The sequence below is a fragment of the Lates calcarifer genome, linkage group LG5 (assembly GCF_001640805.2).
Source record: "Lates calcarifer isolate ASB-BC8 linkage group LG5, TLL_Latcal_v3, whole genome shotgun sequence".
Lineage (NCBI taxonomy): Eukaryota > Metazoa > Chordata > Actinopteri > Centropomidae > Lates > Lates calcarifer.
In genome coordinates this window covers 27,623,775-27,637,503 of record NC_066837.1, presented here as the reverse complement: position 1 = coordinate 27,637,503, position 13,729 = coordinate 27,623,775, and the positions used below count along the sequence as shown (strand labels likewise).

The 13,729-nt window shown below is 41.3% G+C and overlaps 1 protein-coding gene across 5 annotated transcripts in view; it reads right to left on the bottom strand.

Annotated features, from left to right (window-relative positions):
- The window catches only part of sh3pxd2aa (SH3 and PX domains 2Aa), a 96,305-nt gene that overhangs the window by 78,632 nt on the left and 3,944 nt on the right, over positions 1-13,729 (bottom strand). For 4 of the 5 annotated variants that reach the window (XM_018678415.1, XM_018678416.1, XM_018678417.1 and 1 more), the window contains exon 2: positions 4,417-4,497. In XM_018678415.1, coding sequence (XP_018533931.1) covers positions 4,417-4,497 — 81 coding nt within the window. Of the gene's footprint in view, positions 1-1,058; positions 1,247-4,416; positions 4,498-13,729 lie in introns of those variants that run through there. The other variant, XM_018678421.2, reaches the window with a different exon arrangement.

Below are 13,729 nucleotides of genomic sequence, written 5' to 3'. Positions count from 1 at the left end.
GGTGATGTAAGAACTGAAGCCAGGTCTAGTCTCAGTGTAAATCACTCTGAGTAGGAGGCTTTGAGATTTGCTATCAAGCAGAATACCAGTGCTTATCATGGAATACATCCATGGGAGAGGATCTTTCATTTTTTTGTGTAGCAATTATGAATCAGAATCTGAAAATGTCTGCAAAATGATGTAACTGTTTTTTTCTGGCCAAGAGGGCCAGTTGCTGAAAATGATGTTGATATGAGTGGACTCTCTAACCAAAACAATGAGCTACAGGATGCTGAAAGGTTCCTTAAAACTGACAGGAACTGCAGACATGGATGTCCGTCACTACAAGAAATCCCATTCCCATTACAAATGGTCTTTAAATCATTGTTAAAATAAAATACTGATCAGTGCTTCAAGTATTTCTCAAGGTACGTAACTTTTAACCCCCAAACAATTTGTTAGCTAGGTGCACATTTTTGGTAGAAGTCTACAGTTTTCCTAAAGGATTTATAATATTGCATGTTTTTGAACTATTTCTCTCTTTCGTGCCCACAATCTGAAACATCCTGTGAGTCTTTTGTTATTATTATCTTTCTTATTATATTTTCTACTCTTAACATAACAAAAATGTTCTGCCTTCCTCTCTGGGTGCTTTCTAGTTGTTTGGTTCTGCAAACTACTTTGTCTTGGTTTTAGTTTCATGATGACAGTTTCGATTGGAAATTTTCAGCTCTTTGTCAAGAATACAAACTCTTCAAGTTTTCTCCCCCTCCTTAAAGTTTTTATCAGATTACACGTCTTTTTTTTCCTTTATCAACTCTACATGTGTTCTTCTGTCTGTCTGTCTGTCTGTCTGTCTGTCTCTTCCCTACTTCCCAGTCACCTTCCAGTCACATTGGTCTGTTTTTTGAACCATGCAAATGTCCCACAAACGACTGAACTGTTCTCATTCATCCTAAATTTAGCCCACTCTGCTGATCCCTTCACTGTGGCTGTGGGAAACTCTACCCCCCCCCCCCCTCCAAGTCCAGTGAGGACCCGGCATGGCTCGTCCTGTCAAGTGCCCAATTGTTACTCACATGAACAGGTCCTGTGTTTGGTGTGTAGGTGTCCTTCCTCTGCCTCTCCGCAGGGGCTAAAAACTATGTTTCCCTCTCTTTTCTCGCTCTCTCTCACACACACACACACACACCCATAAATAAAATAAAACACTGCTTTATCCTCGACCTGAAACAATGGGCTCCCTCATTCAGTTGAGTTACAGTACATCCATAGAACACCTCAAGGACAAAGAGGCTGAGCTAGTGGCCTGGCTTTTCAGCAATTTATCCACCAGGATGGCATACCGATAATGCTTTGTGGTCTAGACATACTGTATTTTTCCATAAAATGGCCAACTTAGAGGTTGGAGATTCCCAACTCAGTAACCTTCCTTTTAAGCACTTTGACCACAGCTACTGTATAATTTTCTGCGCTGAATATAAGCCCGCCGTTTGCTGAAAGCCTGCTGCTAGCATCTATAAAGCTACTTCCAAAAGGACTGAATATCAACCTTGAGACTGAGTTGTTGAAATAAGTGACTTTGAAGAAACCCACAGTATCCTCCATTCCTCCCATCCGCCTCATCAGTGTCGGCAGCATCAAACAACAGCCTGAATCTTAATCATCAACACCACCAGTATCGCTGTCATTCTCATTATCTCATCACTTTCATATCTTTCACCACTGTCCTCCTCCACCTCATTATCACCACCACCATCATCATCGCCATCGTCATCACCCCACTCGAACTCCTCACTGCTCCTTACCCCCCCTCACCTGACCCGTTCCTCTGCCTGCCTTTGACTCACAACTCAGGACTGGCTGAGACAAAACCAGAAAATATGTAAGGGTGAGGAGATGGGTAAAAGTAAGTAAACAGTATGTATATGATGTTGTTGCAGGTAAACCACTGTCTGTCTTGATTTGCCTCTGTCCTCTTTGTTTCTTGTCTATAATTGGGGTATGTCAATTACTCAGGTAAACCTGTCAATGGGCTGGTAAAAAAAAGAATCAAAGTGTGCTCCAGCAGGGCTGCTGTATCCCTCCAAACAAGCATCAAATAAAGAACTAATAGATGCACAATGGTAACAGATGACAGAGAGAATGCTGCACCTTTCTCCCAAAAGAAGTGGACGGTGTGAGATCCAACCCAGTCTTAACAGAATAAAAGTACACGCACAAAATGGCATCCCACTGGGCATTTCTGCCAACATTTTGCATTAATATATTCATTCTATTAGCCGTAAAAGACTTTCTCACAGAGGGCCACTAAATAGCACCGTTATTTGTACCTTAGCACTTTCTCTACACTGCTGGCTTTACACAGGCAGAAGCACTTTGGAACTGAAGGTAAACTGACTGGATCCATTCAAAGTTCCTCATTTCACAGGAGGTCTCGGGATGAGCAAAGAATGTGTAAAACTGGTGATTCACAATGCACACTGCATGGTCAATGCTACATGCAGTACGTCAGACAGTTTTGTTGTGTGTGTCCTAACATCAAAGCATGCAAGTTTTATTGTCCATGCATTCTATACAATCTGTGGCCCCTGCCACCATGACACCAGGCTAAAACCAGGACCAGTGTGTTTCCAGGAAGACCACGTCTTCTGGTTATTTCTAGGAAATAAGTCTAAGAATCCCCAGTGGTCATTGCCAAAGTTTTGGTTAAAGCACTCTTCAACTGTTTCAGTGCAGCCATCCATGTTTCCCTCTCCTAGGGTTAGCAGGACTGCTGAGAGCAGCATGGTCTCTGCACCAGATAAATGTTTGGACAGGAGAGGCTCCAGGTTGCTCTGAAAACAATGGGATCGAACAGGACCATCAGAGGCATCCAGCAAGATCAAAGGCTGACAGAGAGAACATTACTTTCAGTCCATATACCAGCAAAGATAGAGGATTAGTGAGTATTAGAAAGCTGGTCTGTCAGTATTGCCAGTGGTGGTAGTTTTATTCATGAATGTCACAGTGCAAATGGAAACATCAAAGAACCCAGCAAAGTAAGACGTGAGCAGTGAAGTGTTGGTGGTGATATATCACAGTGTGCTTTGAAAAGGACATTTGGTAAATCCCAGAAACGTGTAGCGAGGGATTTTCACAATAGAACCCATTTAAAAGCCGCCTAGACAAACTCTGGCCAAACTTTGGTCATGTGACAGCCACTTTCTTTGACAACTCAATAGAGCGCAGACCGAGCTGGGTGACCTTTTCCCTGTGCCATCTGACAGAGCTAACAAAATCAATCTTGCTGCTGCTGACTGGGAGTGATTTTGTGCCAAGACATCCATGAACCACAGATGGTGAGGGGCAGAATATCAGTGGGGAAGACATTCATTCACGCTGCTCACCTGTACCTCTGGACTTCTCCTGAATGGAGGCACATTCAGAAATACTTCACCTGCTTTTCCGTGTTTATTATTCAACCTCTGTCTCTTATTCCACATTGAGAGTAATCAGTTGCAGGGGAGAGTCTATTTTCCACCTCACACTGCCCCTCTGGTTATCAATAGAACCTTTCAGGGAGGACCTTCCCTCTACTGATTGAAACATCATTTCCTGCTGGACTAGCACACTGGAGCTATTGAGAAGGGCCCCCTGTAACTTTCTCACTACGGCCCTTTCATATTTACTAGTGACCCAGAGACCTCAGGAGTAACATACATATCAGCTTGCAGCGGGCTGAGGGTGCAAGGGGCGTAAATGCATCCACACTAACATTCTCTCAGTATGGAACAGTCAATGTGAAAGACACAGAGAAGGGTTTTCACTGCAACTCCTGTTCTGCTCCAAAATAAATAGTCCTGAAGAGAGAACTTAACACCTTAGACATGAAGGTAAAAACAGAGAACAGAAAAAGACATCCTCTATATAAGATTATATTTAAAGAACCTACCAATCAGAGTAGCCTGCAATAGAGAATCCATCTGTGACCCACTGTAGAGTATGGTACATTAAATTGACTTTGGTGTGAATTTTTTGCTTGTACTGTTGGGCTGTCAGCTCCCTGACGTTTTGAGGGCAAGGCAGAGATGAGATGAGAGAAAGGAGGAGGAAAGAAAGAGGGGAGGGGTGAGATATATAGAGAGAGAGATGCGGTGCATCGCTGCTTCTCCGCGAGGCTATGGGATACAAACCATGTCTCCCCTGCTCCCCGACCAATTACTAACACACACATTGATTCATTGAGGCGACGAGGTGTGGAGAACATGGGCAGAGGCACAGCGGCAATGAACAGTTTGCAAGGCTTACACATTAATCTATACAAAACAATGCTGCAAGTTCACAGGGTTGGCATGTTCAAAATACATCAGCTGGCAATGGAATTAGGGATTTCAGCACAAACAAGCTCTGCACAGAACATGGGGTGGGGGGGTGTCATGAGTGATGGAAGATTACCTGTAGGTCAAAGAATTTGCTGTATCTTCTGTAAATGATGTGGGAGGTGTTGTCAGAGTAGGTGACATTGATGAGATATACCTGCCAAGAGAAAAAAGACTAAGTTAAAACTAGGGCTTCAACTTAGTATTTTATTACCTTCATTTTTAACAAGTTTGTTTTTTCCAACCAACAATGCAAAACCCAAAGATATTCAATGATATAAAACAAAGACTCCTCACATTTGAGACACTGCTTGATAAATGATTACACTGTGATTTTCTGTTGAATGACAAATCAATTACTCTACTGATTGTTGAAACAATAGATGTCAGTTAACTTACTATGATGGCACACATGTGCATGTGGTACAAACAAACTCAGAGGCAACATGCTAACACAGCCCGAGACCGATTCCCCCGACATAAACGTTCAGTGACACACACTCATGAATCACTCGTCAGTGGTTGATACTTCAGGGTACATGGTGACATCATCCTTCTTTTGTCAGCACACTGACCTGCTGGCCTTTACCCTTGGCTGGAGCAATGCTGCAGCCCTTAGCAGCCTGATAACATTGAGAGAGAGTCCATTTATCTGTCAAGAGGAGGTAAGTGATGCCGCCATCATCTCTAATCTAATGAAACATAGATAACCAAGGTAACAGATCCAGAGGCCAGGAAATTTTGATCAGACGTGTTAAGAGCAGGTCAGATCTCTCAACTGCTGATATGGAGATATTCAGTAAAGGGCTCTAAATGTATTCAAGTGGATAAGTTAATACATAACATTAGGCCACAAGCTTTTGAAGGGCAAATTACAGCATTGCTAGTTTATTGGGTACACCTATAGAAATAAATGTAATCCACTACAACCTTTTAAAGCCTGTATTGTTCTAATATTCCACCTCCCTCATGGAGAGGTAAATGGGGGTGAACAAAATATTAGAAATCCTCTTTTCTCATGTTGTGCCTCCATGGTTACCAGCAAGACAACTACTGACTAAGTACACCTTCTAAAGTATATATGACAGCTTACAAAATGTATTCATATCAACGTTTTTTAAATCTGCCATTGCTATGGTTAAGGACGGGTTAGGGTTAGGGTTAGGGTTAGGCAGTTACTACTTGGCTAAGTACGCAACCATCGTCAACTTGAAAAGAATTACTATTTAGTTGGGTCATGAAAAAGATCACTGTCATTTTGAAAAGAAGACAATACTGACTGTTGTATAAGACACAATGTACCAAAACAAAGAATGCAGAGCAGACATGAACTGTTTATATGCTGTACAGTTTGCACTGAAAAGGCATGAAAAGGAAGAAAAAGAGAGGGGTTTGGGTGCAGTCCTTGATGGGGAAGTGTGGGCAACATGTGGGGAAATTTGAGGTTAGTTTCCCTCATGCAACACACAAGTGGCTTCATTGGTCACAGATGTCATCAAAAAATTTACATATCACACACTTAGGTCTGGGCGATATGGTAAAAATCATATCACGATATAATTCATATCAGTCGACTTTATTATTTTTTTATTACTGATATAAATCAAATCACTATTTCTGCCAAACATTAAGTTTTCTTTTCACTCCTAAGTGAGATGTGAAGACACCATAAGGTCAATTTTAGGGCTGCCCCTTAAATGTCGACCATTTGATGCATCAGTCAGGAAGAACCTGATTCAACTCACAGAATGTCAGTGGAGAGTTGTTACACTTTCTTCAGCTGCCTCACAGTTCACACACAGAGCACTGCAAGAACAACAGAGCCACAGGCTGTAAACTTTACAACGATGTTATAATCGTTATCGTTTCATCGCCCAGCCCTACACACACTACACGATTTTTTGGCAACAGACTTGGTCCAACTTCGCCCGATCAGTCGTCATGCCCCGAAATAACATTCATTATGGGCTGAATAGTGTATATTCCAGTCTTTAGGAAAACACACTCAAGTATTCAAACATTTGAACAAAAAAACAATGCTCCTGTTTCTCTGGTGAATGAACTTCAACAAACACTTAACATTTAGATTAAAATTGATTTTTGCATTAGATTCTACTGGTGTACCAATTTACTTGGTAACTCTGTGTATATTAGACGGTTTATTCTTGACCGGTGTTCCCTCATTACTTTCATCATTATGAAATCATGCCTTTTATTTAGACTATAGAAAGTCATCAATACTGAACTGAATTTACCGTTTCTCCACTCTTGCCAGATCATAACAGGCTATACAAAATGCATATTCATATGCATTCATAGTTTTTCTGTGTATTTTGTACCCACTAAGTACTTCAAAGCTGTATACATCTGATGTGTATTCAATATACAACTAAGATACCAATTTACAAGTGATTTACAATAAAACAAGATGTTGTCACCCGGCCAAGGCATTCCAGCTAAGTGGCCCAGACACCGCGTAAATAAGAATCCACTTAGCATCAAGCCATTGTGAACACAGAAACGACTGACTTTGCCTCATGTATAGCATTCAGATTAATAAAGGCAATGTGATTCCCTGGCGAGCCATCCCTGCTCCTTATTCTAGCAGGCTCCATCTTTCTGACTGATCTTTCACTGTCAATCCAATCCTCTGTACCTGCCAAGAGCCTCCAGAGCAGAGCCGAGATGAATGAGGTCGAGTGAAAGACCCTGACATTGACGTTAGAAGGGCAGCGGCCTGAAACAAAAGAGGTTCCACAACAAAGCTGAGGTTTAAAAGGCCTTGTTGATGCTGGAAGGGGCTCAGCAGTTGCTGGCAAGGAGCCACCACAGTATGTTACAAACACAGCTACTGGCATCCAGAAGTTGTGACTGTCACACAACATTGACAAACTTGTTCTTAGCACAGTAGGGTGCCACCACAGTGATTAGCTTTGGCATTTAGTGCTGTGAAAATGTGCTCCCCAGGGTACTGCCAAGTTACTAAATCACAAAAGTCAAAGACTGACTTAAGCATTCACCATCAGCAAGGCTTCCAATTGCCTTTGTGACTTTTGTAGCATAGACACACCTGGAAGAGTGAGTTAACTGATGGCTGAGGTGTGCCCATTACATGGGCTTCATCCTAGCTTTTCAAGCTTTATGTAAAAGGTAGACTTGATGTCACTGGCACAAATACTCAACATATCTCACTGCTGTTAGTGCATACCAGTGCACACTGATAGGAATAGGAAAGATTTATCGGAGTGGATAAAGGAGCTTCCCTCAAGAACTTAAAAAAAATCCCATGACAATGTGTTGGTTCATATTAGTCAGGTTCACATTAGTCTGTCTGTTAGTCAGTTGATTGCCTTAGTCCAGACTGAAACATCTCAACAGCCATCAGATGAATTGTCATGAAACTTTATACATTCACAGTCCCCAGAGCATTAATTCTTCCAACTTTGATAATGATTCCCTGACCTGTCCTTTGACACCACCATAAGATAAACATTTCTGTTTCTTAGTTTAATGTCTCAATGATTATTGAATGGGCTGCCTATGATTTTTGGGACAGGTATGCATGGTATCCAGAGAATTAATCTTAATGACTTTGGTGATTCCCTGGACTTTTCATCTAGCACTAACAGCAACAGCAACATTTTTATTTACCATGAGTTATATATATGGGCTTGGTCAAGTTAATGGTTTACTGTTAGTGTGTATTGGTTCATCCATACATGAGGAATTTACTCCTATTATGTGGCTGTGTCTGTTTGCTCCATAAACTCCTCTGATCTTAACAGTACTGTCCTCCCATCATGCCTCTGGACCACTTAATTCAACTCAGAAGCAAATCCATGCTGAGCTGAGGAATAAGATAGGAGCCAGCCTGGAAGATGTGGACTCAGTGAAAAGATCCAAATCCCAGAAGCAGATGGGTATGTGATGACAACCACAGTGGAAAACACAACCAACAACCATCCAAGGTCTGCCCATGCCCAAAATATCAAGCTTAAACCTAACGCCCTCCTAGTCCCCAAAATAGACTATTCACTCATCACAGACAGTAAATTACAACAGCCTGGACTGCTGCCTCTCAAGATAAACCTAGCAGTGAACATCTTCTAATTTGCCAGTAATTAAATCTTATTATTTTGCATATCAAATGGTAGCTGTTTTTTCTTTACATTTCCCCAAGGAATGGCAAACACTCATGCAACAACTAAAATAAGCTAGAACATTATGGTTTGACTCAGAGCTCAAGTACATCCAGTCGTGAGTGCTCAGTACAGCCAAAATGCCCTCAATCAAGCATTTGTGGAACAGAAATAATGACTCACTAAAATGTCAGTTAGGAAATAATCTGTCTGCCAATAATTCCATATGATAAGATAGAATGGAAGATGAGCCATTTTCACAGCAGCAACAGAGACACATGACAGATGAGATATCTGCAAGCATAACAACAACATTAACAACAAGTCTGCAATTTAACTTTTACTTTTTTACTTTTCTCGTGGGGATTTTTGAACCATAAAAATCAAGATAAAGAGTTGAACATTGTCTTGCAATTGCTGCAAAACAATGACGCAAAGCAGGCATGTCTGAACCAGTAAGGCATTGCTGCAATTCCAAAATGAAGGCTGAGATTTGGGTGAAGAGGCCACAGAAAAGCTTAACACCTTTACATGGAGATCTGCATGATCTCTTGATTTCTAACAACCAGCTAATAATAACCATACATTTGGAAACCGGAAGGTCTTCAAAACTATCGTGGGTATTGAGGGATTAGGAAACAATTAGGAGGAGGAACCATAACTCACTGTATAGGTTTGACCAGATGTACCACCATTTTAGTGTAAGTAACATCTATCAAAATCATTAGAGAGACATTCTATAATACAGTGAAAAAATAGAGAGACCAAGTGTCTTTTCCATGATCACAGATTAGTTGTCCTTTTTGTCAGATCTTCACAGCAGGCACATGTCAACTCTCTTTTCAAAAGAGTCAAAAAAAATTGATTCATAAACAGGGAAAACACAAATGAGGGGGAAAAAAATCAACAACTCAAAGAAGGCTTCGGGGACGTCAATGTCCCAGATAGCAAGAAAAGACCTTGTGCGTTTGTTATTCCCACTGAAGAAGCGGGACTTGAAAACAAAAGTTTTATTCATGCTCAGAAGCAATGACAGAAACATGAATTCCTATGATGGAACAAATCGGATCTCAGATTATTTCATCATGTCTGTCTGAAATGGTCATGAATATTCATGTCAAGTTTACAACTCACTTTACTTTCCCCTCTACCTCTCCTGAAGGAATTCTCCAATAACATGTACATTAACAAAATTAGATATTAGAGGATAGCGTAGATGGTATATGAATAGGTAAAATAACTTACAGTTTCTGAGGAAAGCCAGGACCCAGTCTCACAGTTTTCAAGTGAAGAAGGCAAAAGAACAGAGTGCTTGGTGGGGCAGAGAATGTGGGCCTAGCCACTAAATGCAGTGAACCCCGCCTAAACTACTATATTTAAAGTAACATATAAAACAGACACACATCATACTTTGAGACCATGAAAGCGCAAATGATCTGACTACAAAAAGTTAGGTTGGGAAATTTTTTTTTGCGTGGGAGTAGAAACCTTTCCACATGGAAACACAGCTGGCTAATATACTCACTTGTCTAATAAGGTCAATTATTCTTTTAGTTTAGCCGGAGAGGTTAAAAAATGACAATGAAGCTTGACAAATTCTTCTGAGCTGTGTCTCAGCAAGCCAACAAAAATGTCACAAGAGAGAGATAAACTGCAAGACAGTCCCATTCATAATCTTTCAAAGGAGGGTCTTTGGAAACCCCTGAAGACAGAGTTTTTGTATCGACTGCCTAAACAGTGCCCTTTATTAACCACACAGCAGGCTGACGCCTAAACTTCCCTTAACAGTGGTCACTTGCACTTTAAAACAGACCAGTAACACCTTCTGTGCCTTTGTGGTGGGAACAGGAAGTGCTGTCAGGGGGTGCCACGGAAAAGTGTCTATTCAGCAGGCACATCCTGTGCACCTTTGATTCCTCTGTGATACCATTTCAACTTGTACAGTACAAAAGAACAATCTTAAAGTAATTCTATCAGATCCAAAGTTAAACAGTAGATGAGGTCATTTACTCATGTAAACAACTTTAACTACTACAAACACTGCTTCAAAGGTGGGTCTATGGATTCCCATTAAAGGCATTCTGCAAGTGCGAGTCTATAGTAAGTGGAGTGAGTGGAGTGATTATAGGATATAAGTACTTCGATATATGAATTTCAAAGCAACAAGGGACAACTAACAGACCTCCAAAATGGCCCGATCTGTGCCTTAATTGTACATAACAGCCTGATCCACACAAAGATGAAGTGCATCAGCACAGAAGGGTTACAAAATAACCCCTGATGATGTCATAGTGATGTAATCAGGTTTATCTTGACTTTAGCTTTAAGAATTTTTAAAAAATCAGAGCATGGAGTAGACATGGACATTTACCATGTTGGAGAAGTCTCTTCAACTTTATGTAATGGCAATACTAAGTCACAGGAGTATCCTTTCAAATTCAAAGTATTTGTGCAAATACTTTTGTATAATTTCTATATGCTGTACTTTTTGGTGGTTATTTTATTAACCAGATAAAATATTTCCAATAGGGATGCACCGATACCAGCGTCGGGTATCTGTCCGATACTCTGTTCCTGTACTCATATTCATAAAATTGTCCCGATACCACAGCACCTGAGACCACTTTACAGCAGTGTGATGTTCAGTTGGACGGTCAGGTGCTAACTGAGAGCAAGGAGGAGCAATGTCGGCGGTGTGGAGGTATTTCAAAGTGAATGATGGTGACTAAAGTAAAGCAGACCGCAAATTCTGCTCTGCAAAGCTGTCAAGAGGAGGGACGAAAGCAAGAACTTTCAACACAAGCAGTCTGATAAAACATCTAAAAAACCAACACGACGCCGAGTTCAAAGAGGGATAGGGTCAGTCACAGCAATTTCTTACAGCCAGAGAATGAAACAATATCTGATGAAAATAAAACACGTTTTCAAGTAAATGTACAAAGTGTAATGGCATTAATAAGTACTCATACTGGTACTCGGTATCGGCAAGTACTCAAATGTAAGTACTTGTACTTGTAATTGGATTGAAAAAATGTGGTATCGGTGCATCCCTAATTTCCAACAAATCATGCTTGACTGCTTTCAAGCTAATCAAGCCAGTCTGATTCTAATAACTTTTTAGCCAATTTCCCTGACTATCTAGTAATCTCATAAAGAGAGCTGCAAGCAAGACAACCCCATCTCTTTCTCCCTTCCATTTCTCTCTTCTTCCTCCTCTGCTTCTCAGTCAGTCTTCCTCTTACACAGAAAACACATAGGACCAGGCTAAAGCAGCAAGACAGCACATTCAGTGATGTTAGGAACGTCATTTTCCCATGAAAACAAAACCAGAGCCAGCACAGTCAAGGCCACACATGATGCCCACACATGCTCTGTCTCTCCAACAGAGCATCGCCATTTCTGGGTGACGTAATCATAAGTCAAGCTGTTGAGAAGAACACCGGGGGGGGGGGGGTGCACATGCTTTTACACTGAATGCAGATAGAGGAGGCAGGAGATGTCTTCCTATCGAAATAGAGCTGTTGTGCATTTAAGACAAATAAAATGTTCTAACAATCACAAACAACATCTGGTATTGAACGCATGAAAAGAACCCCCAGCATGCATGAGGTCCCCAGTAATTACAGTGCGAGAACAACAACATCCGGTGCTTTTGTCAACCACTCTTGCCGGTGCATGCTGCACAGAATACACTCTTGTCAGTATCAGCGTCAGAGGTTAAGGTTCAGCTGGGCACCAAGCACATTGACTTCACTAACGGACGTCAGCAAAGACCCTGACTCACCCTCTTCTTTTTCTACTTTTTCACTTTCTCACACTCACATATCGCCTGAGCACTTCCAGCTGTTGGTCACACTCACAATAACAACAATGGCTAATCCAAAAAACGCCAGCCTTATCAGCTTCTCCTCCTTCCAGCATGCGTCTTCCCAGTTAGGGGTGAGCATCTGAAAACAGGGACCCTTTTCACTGAGATATCACTCTGTGTTTGATAGACCAATAAATATTTGAGTGGGACACAGCTCTCTGAAGAGATGTTTTATGGTGCCAAATAACAACACCGTCTTCCAGTCTGGGTCTTTGTGCGGCACAGGAGTCTAGAAAATGAAATGTTAAGGGACTGGGACTTGTAGGGTGAAACAGAAGCTTAAAGTAAACATGGCCATGCACCCAATGTTGCTTTCTCTTTTATCACCTCCTCCTGCAAACACACACATATACACATTCACAGGAGGATGTGTGTGTGTGTGTGTGTGTGTGTGTGTGTGTGTGTATGATGCGTGTTTGCGACTCAGCGGTCCAGCTTTCCCTACGGTCCGACGAGCACTTCCCTTTGACAAAGCCCCGAGCTTCATACCCCCTCCTCTCACAGGATAAGCATTTCCAGCTGGTTTCACAAACATTACAAATGAGATTCAATGGCTGCCACAGATTGTGTCTTTCTCTCGTTTTCTCTCCTTCCTTCTCTCTCTCCCTCCCTCATTCCCTCTTTTTTCTTCTCACAGTGGCTTGCCTTGTCTCATGAGACAGGGTAGCTAGGGAAACTAGGCCACAGACTGGCCTGCTGAGACAGAAGAATCCAAAACATAGCACAGCTCTGCTCAGCTCAGCTCTGGTACAGTTTAACTGTACATATAGTAGCCTGGCTACTACTCAACAAGTCCACCTATAGAATCTGGACTGATTTGAGAAGTTCCTATTACACTACTGAACTACTTTGTGGAAGTAAGTCCAATATAAGTGTACATCTCAGCAATAGCAGACCAATTAATTAACTATCTCTAGAGAACCCTGTCTATTAGCTTGTTTCATCACATTAGCCTGCAGAGCACAATCATTTGTTCTTGATGTGCGCATGTTAAAGGAATAGTTTGGTACGTATGCTTATTCACTTTGTTGTCGAAAGAGAATTTGACTGAACTAATGAATTAATCTATTTGATGATTTCAAAATACATATTAAAAGCAGTTACAGTCCTCAAGGATCAAAATGCAAAAAAATCACTTGATGTTTTTACATTTCTGATTGAGTTAAACAAAAATGATAGAACATGTAAACTGGTGAGAGATGGAGATGTTGATAGTTTTGGACAGAGCCAGGCTAGCTGTTTCCCCCGCACCCAGCTTTAATGCAAACCTGAACAAATCATTTTCACGCTTCATGTCCATGAAAGTGGTATCAAGCTCTTCATCTAACTCTTCGTCTACATACAAGAGAGCAAATAAACATATTGAACTACCCAAAATATTG